The 17,704-nt window shown below is 32.8% G+C and overlaps 1 protein-coding gene across 1 annotated transcript in view; it reads right to left on the minus strand.

Annotated features, from left to right (window-relative positions):
- LOC132715750 (uncharacterized) overlaps nucleotides 1-17,704 on the minus strand; it is a 44,651-nt gene extending 26,947 nt beyond the window's left edge. Inside the window, exons 1-11 of the mRNA XM_060698812.1 lie at nucleotides 17,669-17,704; nucleotides 15,856-15,919; nucleotides 13,450-13,473; nucleotides 10,109-10,188; nucleotides 9,782-9,840; nucleotides 8,600-8,618; nucleotides 7,943-7,968; nucleotides 7,238-7,281; nucleotides 6,603-6,823; nucleotides 2,789-5,271; nucleotides 2,121-2,344 (exon numbers count right to left, since the gene is read on the minus strand). Coding sequence (XP_060554795.1) covers nucleotides 2,121-2,344; nucleotides 2,789-5,271; nucleotides 6,603-6,823; nucleotides 7,238-7,281; nucleotides 7,943-7,968; nucleotides 8,600-8,618; nucleotides 9,782-9,840; nucleotides 10,109-10,188; nucleotides 13,450-13,473; nucleotides 15,856-15,894 — 3,219 coding nt within the window. The 5' untranslated portion in view covers nucleotides 15,895-15,919; nucleotides 17,669-17,704. The remainder of the gene's footprint in view (nucleotides 1-2,120; nucleotides 2,345-2,788; nucleotides 5,272-6,602; nucleotides 6,824-7,237; nucleotides 7,282-7,942; nucleotides 7,969-8,599; nucleotides 8,619-9,781; nucleotides 9,841-10,108; nucleotides 10,189-13,449; nucleotides 13,474-15,855; nucleotides 15,920-17,668) is intronic.

Genomic DNA, 17,704 nt, shown 5'->3' on the forward strand with positions numbered 1-17,704 from the left:
ATCTGCTGATCATGACCAATCACTATGCCAAGTTTGAAGTTCCTAGGCCCAAGTGTTCTTTAGTTATTGATCAGAAACCGTTTTTACTTACAAGGTCAATGGGACCTTGACCTTTGACCCCTTGATCCCAAAATCGAAAGGGGTAATCTGCTGGTCATGAAAAATCACCATACCAAGTTTGAAGTTCCTAGGCCTAAGCGTTCTTAAGTTATTGATCAGAAACCGTTTTTACTTACAAGATCGATGTGACCTTGACCTTTGACCCCTTGACCCAAAACTCAATAGGGGTCATCTGCTGGTCACCACCAATCATCATACAAAGTTTGAAGTATCTAGGCCTAAGCGTTTTTAGTTAATTGATCAGAAACCGTTTTTACCTACAAGGTCAATGTTACATGACCTTTGACCCCTTGACCCTAAAAACAATAGGTCATCTGCTGGTCATGACCAATCACCATACCAAGTTTGAAGTTCCTAGGCCTAAGGGTTCTTAAGTTATTGATCGGAAAGCATTTTTACCTACAAGGTCAATGTGACCTTTCCCTTTGACCCCTTAACCCCAAAATCAGTAGGGTCATCTGCTGGTCATGACCAATCACCATACCAAGTTTGAAGTTCCTAGGCCTAAGGGTTCTTTAGTTATTGATCGGAAACTGCTTTTACCTAAGAGGTCAATGTGACCTTGACCTTTGACCCTTGACCCCAAAATCAATAGGGGTCATCTACTGATCATGACCAATCACCATACCAAGTTTGAAGTTCCTAGGCCTAAGGGTTCTTTAGTTATTGATCCGAAACTGTTTTTACCTAAGAGGTCAATGTGACCTTGACCTTTGACCCCTTGACCCCAAAATCAATAGGGGTCATCTACTGATCATGACCAATCACCATATCAAGTTTGTAGTCCCTAGGCCTAAGGGTTCTTTCGTTATTGATCGGAAACCGTTTTAACCTACAAGGTCAATGTGACCTTGACCTTTAACCCCTTAACTCCAAAATCAATAGGGGTCATCTACTGATCATGACCAATCACCATATCAAGTTTGAAGTCCCTAGGCCTAAGGGTTCTTTCGTTATTGATCGGAAACTGTTTTTACCTACAAGGTCAATGTGACCTTGACCTTTGACCACTTAACCCCAAAATCAATAGGGGTCATCTGCTGGTCATAACCAATCACCATACCAAGTTTGAAGTTCCTAGGCCTAAGGGTTCTTTTGTTATTGATCGGAAACCGTTTTTACCCAAGAGGTCCATGTGACCTTGACCTTTGACCCCTTGACCCCAAAATCAATAGGGGTCATCTACTGATCATGACAAATCACCATACCAAGTTTGAAGCTCCTAGGCCTTAAGGTTCTTTAGTTATTGATCGGAAACCGTTTTTGCTTACAAGGTCAATGTGACCTTGACCTTTGACCCCTTGACCCCAAAATCAATAGGGGTCATCTACTGATCATGACAAATCACCATACCAAGTTTGAAGTTCCTAGGCCTTAAGGTTCTTAAGTTATTGATCGGAAACCGTTTTTGCTTACAAGGTCAATGTGACCTTGACCTTTGACCCCTTGACCCCAAAATCAATAGGGGTCATCTACTTGTCATGACCAATCACCATACCAAGTTTGAAGTTCCTAGGCCTAAGGGTTCTTTAGTTATCACTCGGAAACCATTTGGTCTACGGACCGACGGACCGACGGACCGACAAGTGCAAAGCAATATACCCCCTTTTTTTCAAAAGGGGGCATAATTAGCAGTAGTCTGATAGTCCGTGACTACCAAATATCTGCTTCGGCTTACAATATTTCGCAGTAACAAGCCTGACCGGGCTACCGTGTTTTACAAAGGCAACATAAACAACTGTTTGGAACGAATGAATCATACAAGTGAAATATCTTTCGGGCTTGTGAATATTCCAATGTGGTAGCCCGACCAGCCTATTGGGATTCAAATCCGAATTTCGTACACTGATACAATTAAAATCCATGTGCTGCCTATCATCTATATACATGCATGGGAGAATATGATTAAGTTTACAATTTCCCCATCATGAACTTTCTAATGAAAACTTGATCTCTATGTGTAAAATACTGGTACATACATTAAGGAACTATGTACTTACTGGTACAACAAAAGATAGGGCAAAGGATTTGTTAGACATCATGGAGAAGTTGGCACTTGTACTGCTGCGTGTATCATTACCACTACTCTGTGTCTCATTGTTCTCGTTTGTCGTCGTAGAGACAGGGTCACTGCGAGTTGTTGAATTCTTATCACTGTGAGTGTCATTACTGGAGTTTAGAACGTCATGATGCAAGGTGTCTGGCATCAACTCATCATCTATACCTATATGCAAGAAACCAAATTTTATGCTAAAGAGAGAATAGTTTGAATTATTCAAAAACTATTATGACTGAAGTACACTGGATCCCCATTATTACGCTCAAGTTTAAGTACAAGGTCTCGGGAGATGGGATGGATTCTCTACATCTTTAAATATCAGACTTGTCCAGGTCAAATTTTCTGATTATTGTCACTTGTCCGAAGTGGTTTTAAGAGTTGTCCCGGATGTCGGACTATGGGATTTGTAGAGCCCTGCTCTACCCACCTAGTAACTGTATTTATGACTGTAACATTTTGTTTTATTTCAATTCAATAATTAAAACCATTTAAAAATATTTCTCAACATTTGCTTATGTATAAAAAAATGATAAAAATCACAAAACTGAACCAAGGAGTGGTGTTTCTATGAGAAAAAACAGCTAAAAATAAAAATGTATTATAATTTACCTTGCATATCAGTATTATCCATTTTGCTATTGTCAGGAAGACCAGTGGTGAAGACATCATCTTGAAAGCCTCCTAGTAGTGCAGCAGTAGCCTCCGTCTTTTCATTACCGCCAAAATCATCATCAGTCTCCTCAACTCCTAGTCCACCTTGTGATAATCTCTGTCTCTTGTGTACAGGACTCCTTGTCACATTTAAATCTAACTGATTACTACAAGAGGCTTTTGAAGTGCTTTGAGGGGCTGACCCTGGAAATAATGGAGAAAATTTGGAAGGGGTTCTTATATCCCCTTGTCTGAGATGTGCCGCTGTCTTTCTCTTACTCAATATTAGCATTTCCTTTAGCTTTGTTAAATTTGTTTGGGTTTGTGTAAAATCTTTAGTCTTTTCTTCATTTTTGTCCAAAGATTCTCCACGACACTCATCATAGCTCCTTTTATTTGAAATCTTAAATGTTATTTCATCATCAATTTCAATTTCATTACTCTGTAATTCTTTAAAAGCACTATTTTCCTCACTTTTTACATCAATGCCATTTTCATTATTCACTAAACTTTCAGATTTTTTCTTATCTCTGACCTGATCAATAACTTGTTCCACAACATTAGTAACACATCTAGTTTCCTCCATATGTACTGGTTCTATTATCGTTTTATTACCTGCAGCTTCATCATTAGCATGATTATACATGTTTTCAAATTTACCTTTCATCATCTCCATATCATTTGTTAAAATTCCACCTACACATTTAGTTTCCTCAACAGCAGCTGAATTGTTTACCCTTTCAATGCTTGTTCCATCTGCCACCTTTCCACCATTGTTACTAGACTTCAGGTCATTTGATATCCAGTCAGTTTTCACATCATCAAAATACATAGTGTGATCTGATGTCTTGTTTAAAATACCACCTACTGTCTTAGTTTCTTCAATAGGTGCAGTTTTGTTTAGAGTATTATTAGAACTATCATTTTCTTTGCTATCAATAATTTTTTGCACATTTCTATTGGATTTTTCAAGAATTCCACCTACTGCTTTTGTTTCTTCCATGGCTACAGTGTAATCAATTGTTTTATCAACAACATCATTAGTTGGAAACTTATCAAATGCATCATTAACAGCTGTCTTATCAAGAAGACCACCTACAGCTTTTGTTTCTTCCATTGCAAAAGAAACATTAGCAGTCCTATCTAAGTCAGTACTATCTGTTATGGTATCAGGCTTAGTTTCTACTTTAGTTTTATCAAGAATACCCCCAATAGCTTTTGTCTCTTCCATAGAAACTGTAATATTTTTTGTAATCTCCATATCCTCTTCATGCATTTTTGATAATTTATCTTCAGAATGCATACTTTGACAATTTTTTTCTAGTATACTTTCTGTATTGGCAGGGATTGAACCCATCATCTGACCTGATACTCTACTGGGCTTCTTCGAGGATAGATCTAAGTCATCTTTCCTTGATGTATCTAAAATCTGTCCAAGAGCAACAGTTTCTTCCATCGTCACTGTTTGGTTTACAGTATTCATGTTTTCTTTACTATCAGATTCAGTAACTTGCTCATTCCTGGTTTTAGTACCTGTTCTATCTAAAATTCCACCAATAGCCTTTGTCTCCTCCATGTTATCTTGAATGTCATTTATATTAAAATTAATTGTAACATCTGAAGGATTTATAAAATCAGAGGTCTTTTGTTTTGCTGCATTTAACTGATCACCTGTTCTCATTTTCTCAGCTTCCATAGTTTTATCACCTTTACTCAAGATGCCACCAACACATTTTGTTTCTTCTATACCATCATCTGCATCCTCTTCCATTTTGAAACATCTTGTAACATTATCATCAGAGTTTATGCTAACATCAAAACCCTGCTTCATTCTTAGCCCTGTTTGTTGTGTTGTATCCAATCCCACTTTAAGAATCCCACCAATAGGTCTGGTTTCCTCCATGTGAACTGTTTGATTAAGCAGGTGCGGTAAGTTTTCTTTATCAGCCTCAATATTCTGACTGCTTGAAACAGCTTCACTTAAAATACCGCCAACACATTTTGTTTCCTCTATACCAACAGTTATATCCTCAGCATTGAAATACTTTGTTATGTTTACATTATCAACAACTGGAAAGGGACCTGAACTTTTATTCATATGACCTTCATTTACCTCTTTCAGTATACCATCAATACAAGCTGTCTCTTCCATTTCCTCCGCATCATGCTTGGTTTCTTCTAGTTTCTTTGACTTTTCCCCAAAAAGACTTTGCAGAAACATTCTAGAATCGACAGAAGCTTGAGGTTCTTCACTTTTGAAATATTTCACTTCAGGTGAATTGTCACAGTGTCTAAACGATTGTAATGTCTCCATGGGAACCATGTTCTCCTTGTCAGGCCCCATGTTGTTAAAGTGTATGGGTAGAATCTGATTATCTGGGGATGTTTGCTCTTGCATATATCTGTCACGTTTTGGAGAATATATCTGCATTGTCTTCAAGCTTTGTTAAAAAAAAAAAAAATCATTAAAGGAACTCCACTGATGTCAAATGACTTAAAAATAAACATAGATAAACTATGAGAGAACTTGTAAAAACAGAAAAAAAGATGTTAAAAATATTATACTAAATATAATGCTTTTCATTTTAGTTTGGTATATAAATCTAAAAAAAAAAAGTACCCCTCAGGTGAAAAAAACTTAAGGCACAAATCAATGCATGAAATCAGTTTGTATATTCACATAGTGACTTTGTTCTTAACATAGTGAATATGATAACATAAGGGGAACTTTAAACACTGTGCATATCCAGTAATGCAGGAACGTAAAAGTAAAGCCGAATCTGTGCAACGCTATTGCCAAAACGAATAACACAGTAAGTGAAAGAACCAAAATTTTTTAATTTAAAGAAATGAACGGCTGCTACGACAGTATACTTTAACCAGCATTACAATTTTTTCTGGAATTTGTTTACTTTCTTAAATCATTTGCGAGAAAGACAACCTGATTACCGTTTTGAAGGTGACTTTTGTGTTTCGTCAAATAAATATGTACATTTTACATATCTAAAACTTTACCTTTTTCATATTCTGTATACCTAAGACATTTGTCAAACTATATGTATTGTATAACAATAGAAGGAAGCTGGTAAAATAGGATTTAGCTACTTTTAATGAGATAACCGCCTTTGCTTCTGTGCTTCATTCACGAATTTGGCGTTACCTCGTAAAAATGGTCTCAATTATGTTTTGTCTGCTAAATTATGTGTAATATGACACAAGTAGATTGGAAAATGTCTCAGGTACACCAAATTTTAAAAATCATAAAGAAATATATACATTATTGTATTTAAAGATATCAATAAAACTAAAAATCGCCATCAATACACTAGTCAGGTCATCATTTTCATGAATGATCTGGAAAAATAAACATTGTCATGGAAATATTTTTGGTGAGGTTTAAAGTATAATATCTCAGCAACCGTATGTGCTAACTCATTTCTTCCAATTTGGTGTACAATAAAAATTATTGCTCAATTTACTTATCGCGGTGCTCGCTTAAGCCACTTAATTCCACAATTCTGCATTACTTTTGCACAATTCCTGCATTATTTGCACATTCCTGCGTTACTGAATATACACAGTAATAAAGGTATAGATTAGATATAAAAGTTATTGTCATATACGTGTCCTCAGGCACCTTTTATAATATAACAATATTGGTTAAGTCAGTACATATCTATTACAGTAATTTTAACTTTATTGTCAAAGGTAAAATCTTGAAAAATAGTACAGACACTGAACAACAAAAGAAACCAAAGAAATGAAATGTTACCTATCAGAAGAATTTCCTTGTAAGCTCTGAAGGAAAGATTTTGTGTCAAACTTTAATTCCATGGAAGGTTCGTTCTGAAAATCCATCTGAGGAAAGAATGAGTCAATACCACCACTAGCCTCAGTTGTGTCCATGTCAACATGGTCCAGCACTGTCTTGTTGAAGTCAAATATATTGAATGACTCAGCTGACATTTCTGGGATAGGGTACTCAGCAACATCCTGTTGATCATAGAGAGGACATACATTTGTTCCAAGTTTTATACATAAAACTGGAGTATCAGTTAAGTAAAAATCATAAGTCAACCTAATGTGAAATTGTTCAATATTAAATATGTAAGACATTTTTATACATATCCCTTTAAATTCAAAGCAAAATCATGTAGAAGTGCACCTCTTCTCTGCAAAATGACATACAAAAAATACAAATAATTAGTGCTCTGTTAACTAATTCAAATTGTAACTGTTGTCACTATTCTGTCATGCAAATTGGAGAAAACTTATATGTATCATTACTTTCTCGATGTTGGACAAACATTAACATAAATAAACCTGGATTTTAACAACTGATTACCATAACAAAGACTGATAACAAAATAATTTTTGTAAAGAGAAAATAATAAAGAAAATGCTGACCTGATATGGAGTTTGTATGGCTCCTGTAAGTAGTTTGTCCAGACCTTAAAATATAATAAAGAAATTATGTTTTCCTGCAAGGTCAGTCAGTAATTCAAGATGGACAATTTACATACATAGAAATAGTAATTTTGAAACATTTGTTGTTAATAGTCATCTCTGCTTTTGTAACATACTACATAATTATGGTGCTTTTTTACCCTGACTTTAAGTAAGTCATAATCCATAATTTCTGTCTGCTTAGCTCAAGGGAGAGCATCTGATTTAATAGTATTATAATCATGTATGATGAAAGTAAGTCATTTGTGGAGAAATAGGTAGTTACTGGTTAGTTATCCAGGAAAGCTTGTTAGGTGTATCAATTACCAAGATATGACCAAAAAATTTATTTAAATTATACAACCACCTATCAGATTATGAGAAGACCACATCTGGGTCCGAGGTTATAAAGAATTTCTATAAGCTCAAACACGGATCTCAGGTATTTGATTGGTCGGAAACTGCCACAAAATGTTCACTGACCAATGAAAATCCTGAGATTTGAGAAGAAATTCAGAAAAAAGTTTTATAACCTCAGGCCCAGTACACAATTTATTTTTACCTATTCTAGCAAAGTAGCATAAACAGTTTAGAAGAAAAACATGTAAATTAATAAGTTATTTATGCTAAATATAGAAAGAAGTAATAAACTTTTTTCAGGTTTACCTGTTATTCCATGGTTATTTGATGAGCTGAAAGACATAATAAATATTTAGTAATTAATATAAAAATCAGAATTTTTCAATCTAAACCAAAAACAAGCAAACAAAGAAAAATTCAATTACATTGTATAGCTTATATTACTGTTAATATATCTCTACTGTACATACTGTACATATATACATGTACTGAATAGTTATAAAAGAAAAACATTTGAAACATTTGAACACCAGTAATGTCAATTTCATAAATAGACCTACATGAAGTGTTATAAAGTAATAAAAATAACAAAGGAATAAACACACATACTGGAAAAGATATCTAGATTTCAATATTTGGATGTACATTTTGTATTTTCAGTTTGGTAGTGATTATGTTTATATCCACAGAGTTATCTCATACAGTTGTATAAGTCATAATATCAAAGTTCTCCTTTAATTTTGACATACAACAAGATAATGATGAATTCCAAGTTAGGGAGTTTAACCACTAATATACAGAGATCCATATAATAAGTCTAGGAAACTTACAGTAACAAACTGCCAACTGAGACTTCATGTGAACAAATCACTGGCTCAATTGAGGCATACTATTTTTCCCATTATTGATATATAATGAAGTAAAGTATATATTAGATAACAAACTAATTCTATGACTACTTACCTGCCTGTGTGACTGCCATCTGTAAAAGAGAATACTCTCAGATCAGAAATAAACATAAATTAATGTTAATCAATTCAAAAACATATAACATCAAATGCAATTTAGTTGTTTTATCAAAAAAAGTTGATATGAATGAACTACTTGTATCACTGATTACATGTTGGAGTTAACAAAAATAAACCTTACACCCCTAAATTTGTATAATTGACTTGTCCTGCTTAGCCTTTGGAAGTATCCATCATTTGTAACTAAGTAAGTATTCAAAAATTTAATTTATAAGATGACTTGAGCTAAAGTAACATAAATGTGATGACAGGCAAAGATTACTAGTCACTGTCTGTCATTCGAATACTTTTAAGTGGTCACAATTTGTAGACTGTGACCTTGAACTTCTAGTGGGTGCAATCCTCTCAGGATTTTTAGTACACATTGTGATCAAAGGTGTCAAAATAAAGCAATACCTTTATTGCCAGTATTTAGCATAAACTGGTAACAGAATGACAAAACAATACTGATGACAGGTTAATTTGAACCATTGACTTTGACATCACTTAAATTAACAATGGATACATCCAAATACAAAACAGGAGCTATCAAGTAAGAATCTGCCTTATTTATTGATCCCCTCACTTTCACTGCAAATAAGCAACATTTCATTTTTTCAATAAGCAATTTTAGAGCAGTCCTACATACAGGGCAATTGACCTCTGCACTTTACATAAAGCTTTCAATTCGTATTTTAAAATGTTCCTTTAATGAATAAGTGAATACTAGTTTTTGGCTCTATGGCTTAAAATTAAATTTGCAAAATCAAAATATAAATACAAGAGCCCTGCACTTAAAAGCTAGTATATGCAAGGGCAAGAGCACCAATATGGAAATATACCACACACAAAATAAAGTGAAAAAAGATATACAACCACTGGTTATTCAGCATGTACATCAAAGTTGTCATGTTACTATAAATGATCAAATGAGCCGCGTCACGACAAAACCAACATAGTGCGTAGTCTGATCAGGATCCATGCTGTTCGCTATCAGTTTCTCTACTTGTAATAGGGTTGTAAAGCGAACAGCATGGATCCTGATCAGACTGCGCGGATGCGCAGGCTGGTCTGGGTCCATGCTGGTCGCAAAGCCATTATGTTGGTTTTGTCGTGACGCGGCTCAAATGTATCTTACCATCATCATCATCTGTATGAACATCTTTAAACACTTTTGGAGAATCTCTCTGGAACTCCCTGATAAATATAAACAACATCATTTACTTAATAAGATTATATTTTATTTCAATACTTGAAACTAATATGATACTAAGTTTTCTTCTTTCACTTAAGATTTCTGTAAACTTTGAAACTGATAAAATAGTTGTTTGTAAAAAATAACAATATCAATCTTCCTGATTACTTGCCTGATTATATCTAAGTATCAATCTTGCTCTAGAATTAATTCTCAATACTTTTTTAAAATTTAATATTATAGAGACGCTTGTTAACATAAAATTCTTACTTTATCTGACACATTTCAGCAAAGCTGACCCTTCTTGATGACCTTCTGTTCCTCCCACCAACAATACCAGTGTCATCATCCTGAATACATTATAAAGTTGTTAGTTTACCACAACCTGGTACACATGTAGTAAAGTATAACATGCTATATATATAATGCTCATACATGAAATACGGTAAAACCTCTGTAGAAGAACACCCTTTGAGAAAAAAGGATTTTGGTTGCTGTGGAGACTGGTATTGCTTAACAAAGATTTATTGTGAAGTCTTACTTTGGAGAAAAAATGATACTGTTGTTGTAAAGAGGTAATTGTTCCATAGGTGGCCACTTTGCACAGGTTATACTGTAGACTTTAAGTGAAAAATATCAGTGAAATTTCTGTTATGTCATATCATAGTACTGTTTGAAACTTAGTAAAATATAGATTTTTATTATTATTCAAATAAATGACAAAGGAGAACAAATTTTCATACCATCATATCATCATGGAAAATGTCAACTACACTTTAGTCAATTGGAACTAATTTTGGCAACATCTGACTAGTTTAATTTAAAAACTAAAATGTAAAGTAAGAATATTTGTCTCTTTTCTGATTATAATAATTTGAAGTGAGAATATTTTTTACATTTTACGCTTAAAATTAACCCTGTATTTAAAGGACTACCATTGAACACATCCGCCACCTACCTTTAAAGAAAACAACTTTCAATTCTTGTATGAATACTCACTGTATATAACAATCTATTACAAAAAAATACTTTTTGTATGAATCTGTATTTTGTTGTTATATATTCTTACTACCCAACCACAAATATTGGTGGTCATAAAAAGGTTTGAATGTGTTAATATAAAATGAACAAGAAACATGGCAATGCCATGAAACCAGGTTTTCAATTATCACCATTGTAGATAAATATGTTGTATTTGAAATACAAATACAAGCAACAAACAATGTAACTATGTGCAATGTAAAACATGAATAATGTAGGAGGAATTGCCACTGAAGAAGTGTTCACTATAATATTATGTATAAGGAAAAAAACAAAGGGCCATAATTAGGTCAAAAACTATCCAATCACAAAACCCCGACAATATGTGCCAGGGTGCTTGATGACAAAGCTTCTGTGAAAGTTTGAACAAAATCCGTTGAGAAATGTAGGACGAGTTCAGCACAGAAGAATTTGTTCACTATAATTATATTGATAATTCTGTATAATGAAAAACAAGTTACAAAGTAGACATGAAATAATATATCATATCTTTTTTAAATTACCTCCAAAGATGATATGACCTTTGACTGCCAAATCAAGTTAAAATCATGTAAACAGGATTTTCAATGTTAATGTCACTGTGACCTTGACCTTGGAGCCAGCCATGCGGAACATGCGTTCTGCACGTCATCTTGATGTGGTAAACATTTGTCTGAAGTTTCATCAAAAATTCTTCAAAGGGTTGAAGAGTTACAGAGCGGACAGGATTTTCAATGTTAATGTCACTGTGACCTTGACCTTGGAGCCAGCCATGCGGAACATGCGTTCTGCACGTCATCTTGATGTGGTAAACATTTGTCTGAAGTTTCATCAAAATTCTTCAAAGGGTTGAAGAGTTACAGAGCGGACACAATTTCGTTTGACGCCCGCCCGCCCATCCGCCCATCCGCCCGCCATACCCCAATCTAATAACCAGGATTTTCAAAATTGAAAACCTGGTTAAAAATCATGACCATGTCAACAGAGGTAAAAGAGCACTGTTAAGAATATCATTTATCACCATTACAAATATATGTCTGAATAAAACATGTAAATTCTATGATATTTTAAGGACGTTTTCAGAAGTTTTCATATAGACATATAGGCAAAATTAAAACTGTTAAATAGAATTTCTTTAAACTTTGCATGTTGTTAGAATATGATAACAGAAACATTTTAAACTGAAAAAAAATTTGGGTCACAGTTCTCATTTTCGAGTTATCTGAGTACAATACATAATAACATGCAATTTCTTATATGGTTTCTGTATTATTTTTTTCAATGAAAATAAAGGTACTTGAAATTCTTAAAAAAATTGGCCATGTTTTTTTTAAAAATGTACAGGTTAAAAGAAGAAGTGGAAAAAAAACTATCCACTCTAAATTCGTTCATGAAATTTTGCATATCAACTAAAACGAGGGTAAGCTTCTTGAAAAAAAAGAAAAAAAATTATATTGTTTCCCTTCATTGTAAATTATCTGCCCTTGAATTTAACAAAAAAGTCCAACTCATTGAAAAAAAATACAGAAACGACATAAGGAATTGCATGTTATTATGTTATGTATTGTACTCAACAATAAAAAGAAAAACATAATCCAGAAGTAAAAACAAGAATTCATTTAAGTATGTATAAGTTACCTGCCCTTGAAATGACCCCAAATAAGAAGAAAATTCTGATTTTAGGGCAGATAACTCAAAAACGAGAATGGTGACCCCAATTTTTTTTTCACTTAAAATGTTTCTGTTATTATATTCTAACAACATGCCAAGTGTACTATAAAGAAATTGAACAGTTTTCATTTTACCTATATGTCTATATGAAAAACTCCAGAAAACGTCCTTAATACCATTGTATTGCAACTTAATACATAATTTTAGCTGATTTCAGTACTAAATAAGCATTTTAGCAAGCTGTCAAGCACATCATGCCTTCGAAAATAACCATCATGTGAAAGCCAAAAAAGATTGTTTAAAATAAGTGAAGAAATCAAAATCTAGCATGCTAACAGACAGCATTCCAAATATGCTTAAAATTATGCACACTAAAAGTGTATATCAAACGCTCTTTATTTCCATGAACACATGATTTACATGACAATTGACTTTAGTTTAAATTGACAAAAAACTAATTTTGATTTTGTGTATGTATAAAAAGTAAGCATGGCTCCCCTACTGATTAAAAATTTGACAACCAAGCTTTGCAGTAAGCAATTTTATACATGAGATGAAATATAATGACCAGCTTGAAAAATCCTGATTATTAAAATTTTAGTACAAATACATATTCAACTATTTATTGGAAAATCTAAGGTGGACTGAATGAAAAGGTCATATTAAAAGTTTGAGTACTACTGCTGGGGGAAGACCCAAAGTGTCCATTTCAGCACTTCTTCATGTATAAATAAGCAAGTAAGTAGAAACCTCTGACCTTTTCGTAAGCTACATTAAATAGATTCTTCTCATACATGAATCCAAAGTCCCTGTAAGGATTCAAAGCAACAGCAATGAGAGACAAGAGTTTATGTAAGCACTTCTGTTCACTTTACTGGTAATTTATCCTAGTCATTAGAATTATCACTAAATATACTTACCCTATTTACATCTATCTTCAAGATCTGAAAATAGGTAATAAGAAAACATTTTTTTGATAATTGCAAACACTAAAGCAACTAGCATATTATGCTGCATTAAAATTCATTCACCTTTACTTACAACAAATGTTTTATCATCTTGTCATTTGTTTTTGTCTTTTCTTTTTTTCCCTTCTTACTTGTTTTTCTTTTTTGTTTTTCTTTCTTGTTTTCTTTTATATTTTTCTTTTTTCATTGCCTTTTTTTCCATTTCTTTATTTATTTTTTTCTTTTTTGAATAAATTCAGGTCTTACTTCTCTCAGCAACAAGTTTCTTTGCAAAAAATGTCCATTCAAAATATACTTGTCTCAAATAAAACTTCCTGTTGAATTTAGCATTCAGAATGATTATGATTTACCCCACTAAAATGACACACACACAGGCAAATGATCACTGCATTAACATATTGCACGCTTAACCAAAGCATAACTTACAAACCACATGCACATAATGATCCCTATATGCAAGCAAAGCGCAAAACATAAAAATATAAACGCCAATCTGCTTGAGCTAAATATAAGAAAATATATAAGATGTAACATACTGTCTCATGGTAATATGGTTCAATTTTTTCATAGGCTATTTTATAATCTATATGTGAATAACAAATGTCAGAGAGTGTACAGTAGCAAAGAAAAATCAATTTTCTCAATCATTTTTGAAGCGTCCGGAGAAGTTTTTCTGGCTTTCATCCAAGAGACTATGTCAGGGTTATGGGTCTTGGAAAGTTATTTGAATTGTTATTCAAAAAGCATCAATTGAATTTCAAGTGATCAGTCAATGAATTTAAGATTTTGATACTAGCCTGAATTCTAGTTTTGAATTTATTTTACTATATAATTATTTAACTAAATTTTCTTAAAACTTTCACTGGCCCGAACTAATTTTCACTGGCCATGGGCCACTGGGCTAGTGCTAAATTCGATGAGTGAGTGATTACAATCAGTAGATTTTTGGAAAGATTAATGTTGCAAGGCTCCCACGTTTACAATTTTTCGTAAACGTTTACACGATTGTTAAGAACCGAAACGATACCGTTTAAACGGTGGTACTTCGATCTATGTACAATACTACATCATGTATTCGAAACGCCAGACGATGACTAACTTTCTATTACAAAATAAACAAATAAATAATGTTCAGGGCTCATCACGATTGTGTCGGCACACATTTTCTGCATTGAATCTCCTTTTCTCTATTTTGAAAGATCAAAGGAAAATAAAATTTACAAAAAAATGTATTATGTCACGAGCGATTATTGCACAGCAATGCTGTGTGGAAGGTTGTAAACACACATTTTCCGTTTTTGACCTTGGAATAAACCAATTAGAATTGATAAAATCCATGATTACAGGCAATGATCAAGATATTTGTAAGACAATATGGTCATTTCGATTAAACGGTAAAAATATTGTAAATGTTTACGAATGAAAATCGAAACGAATCCGTTTAAACATGTTACCGTGGGGCCTTAGTTGCAAGTCAAACTTAAACCGAAAAATTTTCAAAATTCACAAAGGACCATAACTCAGTCAAAATCCAAGTCAGAGTTATGGGCCTTTGATAGTGACCTCCAATTATAATCCCCAAAACATGTATCAAGTTTTAAGTAAATACCTTCAACAGTTACGAAGAGTGTCTGTGATGTTGCACTAAAAAAGTGAACAACGATTACACAGAACTTTCTAAGTTTAAAAGGGGCCATTATTCTGTCATAATGATTAAATGATAATCCATGTGTGCATTTTGGGCTTTTGAAAATGACCTGCAATAATAATCTCGCACACATGGGAAAAGTTTCATGTAAATACTTTTATAATTTTCAAAGTTCAAAAAAGGGCAATAATTCAGTCAAAATACATGTCAGAAAAATATGAGCCTCTGGATATGATAAAAAAAAAACATGTATTTAGTTTCAAATGAACATCTTCAGTAGTTTTGCAAAACATTCACCAGTGAGTGTTACATTGACACAATTAAACACCCAATTGAGTAGGAGTAAAAGTCTGAAGGAGGGGAAAATAAAGAAATGGAGAAAAAAGTCCTTTTTACATTAAATTATGAAACAACACAATTATCATTTCAAGCTACAAAGAAATGATACTGTACATATCCCTTTACACAGAATAGTTCTCATAAAAAAAAATTACTTCTGGAGAGGATTTTTGTGGGGAAGGAATTGGTGCCAAAGATCAGAACCAATTTAGTCACTGAGTCATAAATAAAGTTAAACACTGATTAAATTTTAGAATGATCTTTTGCAATAGGAATGAAATGCATATTATAAATACGACAACTAGTGCTACAGATCAAGAAATCAACACAGAAAGAAAATTCAAACAAAAAATAATTTTCTAAAGACTTACAGAAGACCGCCTTGTGATTGATCTTGACTTTCTATTCATTTCATCTGATTAAAAAATCAATCACCTAAAAGAAAACAAAAAGTAATTAGCCAGCATAAAAGTATTACGTATTTTCATAAAATTATATGCCAAACAGTAAACAAAAGTGCTATGTACTCCTTAATTCTGATGATGTATTTTATTTTTTCAAAACATGTTCTGGATTGTCAGTTTAAATTTTAAGGAAAAAAAAGCATGCATTTTCTCATTTTTTTTTTAAATTTGCAATATTTACACAGCAATATGCACTTCATTTCAAGAAATAATGGCAAATTCAAAAGTAAAAGTACTATTGAACAAAATTCTCAAAAAAAACTTAAGAGATATGGTGTTTATGCCTACTGTATGCAGGAATCATACTCAACGGGCAGCACGAAATACCCAAATATACCCAAATACACCCAAATATTGCCCAAATATACCCAAATATTGCCCATTTATACTAAAAATAAATGTTTTATACTAAAAAAGTGCTGTTTTAATCATGAATACAATATACACTTTCACTAAGATATAATCATTTGTACCCAAATATACATTTTCTTATTATTGTGTTTTGAACCAAAATACAGTATATGTACTTTATTAAAGCTATTTTTTTAATAACATGGACATTCTTCTTCTGTATGATATGAAATTTCAACAAAATTACACCTTAAAATGTAAGTGTAGACAACAAATATCATATCTTGAATTAAATTTGCAAGTACAAAGTATAAAGAACCTATATTGTAGATAAGCAAATGTCACGTACAACTTTATTTTCTTACAACATCTTAACTGCCCATTTCAACGGAATGAATTAAAGTTATAGCAGGCTAAGTCATATTATTTTATAAATATTTATTTATTTCTCATTATTATCTATATTTTATACAAACAAAAATAAATATTGCTATATTTGGGTATATTTGGGCAATATTTGGGTATATTTGGGTATTTCGTGCCGCCGTACTCAACTCGTATTTTTTCACTTGATATACCTCGGTTATTTACATAGACCATATCAAAAGTATTGTGAAAAAATGCTATAATTTTGTCTTTGTTGCTCATTCATTTTTTCCGCGGGTAATATGCTAATTAAAGTATTTGTTATTTAACAAATAAGTTCGTCACACGCAAAAAAAACAATTTTTTTTTGTAAAAAAAGGAAAAAGGCGAAATATGTTTTTTCATTTATGAGATTTTTTTCAAATCGCATATAAACTTAGACTATGTGATGGTTCAGACAAGTATGCAACTACATAATTTTATTATGAAATCAAACCCTTAAAATTCAAGCCTACTTGGTTCAAACAAGAGAAATTACTTGTTTATCAACATTACCATAGGCACTCGGTTCCAAAACCTTCTATGATTTTAATTTATTTTTAAAAAGAAATTCATATAAAGTAAAGTAAAGTATATCATGTATATAAAATACTACAAGGTTTCGCAGCCGCCATGTTTTAACGCAACGGAAGTGCGTTGACTGGTGTACAATTAACAAAAAAATACTGGCTCCCGAGTCACATAATAAAGCATATTGTTGATGCGGGTACCACGGCGATATAGTCAATAATTGTGGTACCCGTATTAGCCAATAGTCTCTATTCATCGAATCGGGAACTAGTGTTTTTTTTATGAAAATTGAACACCAGTCAACGCACTTCCGTTGCGTTAAAACATGGTGGCTGCGAAACCTTGTAGTATTTTATATACATGATATGAATTTTTTTTTAAAAATAAATTAAAATCATAGAAGGTTTTGGAACGGAGTGCCTATGAACATTACATTTTCAAAAATGGCGCTCATCTGGGTTAATGAGCG

Source organism: Ruditapes philippinarum, unplaced genomic scaffold (assembly GCF_026571515.1).
Source record: "Ruditapes philippinarum isolate M1 unplaced genomic scaffold, ASM2657151v2 ctg1998_1_1_1_1, whole genome shotgun sequence".
In the NCBI taxonomy this organism is placed as follows: Eukaryota; Metazoa; Mollusca; class Bivalvia; order Venerida; family Veneridae; genus Ruditapes; species Ruditapes philippinarum.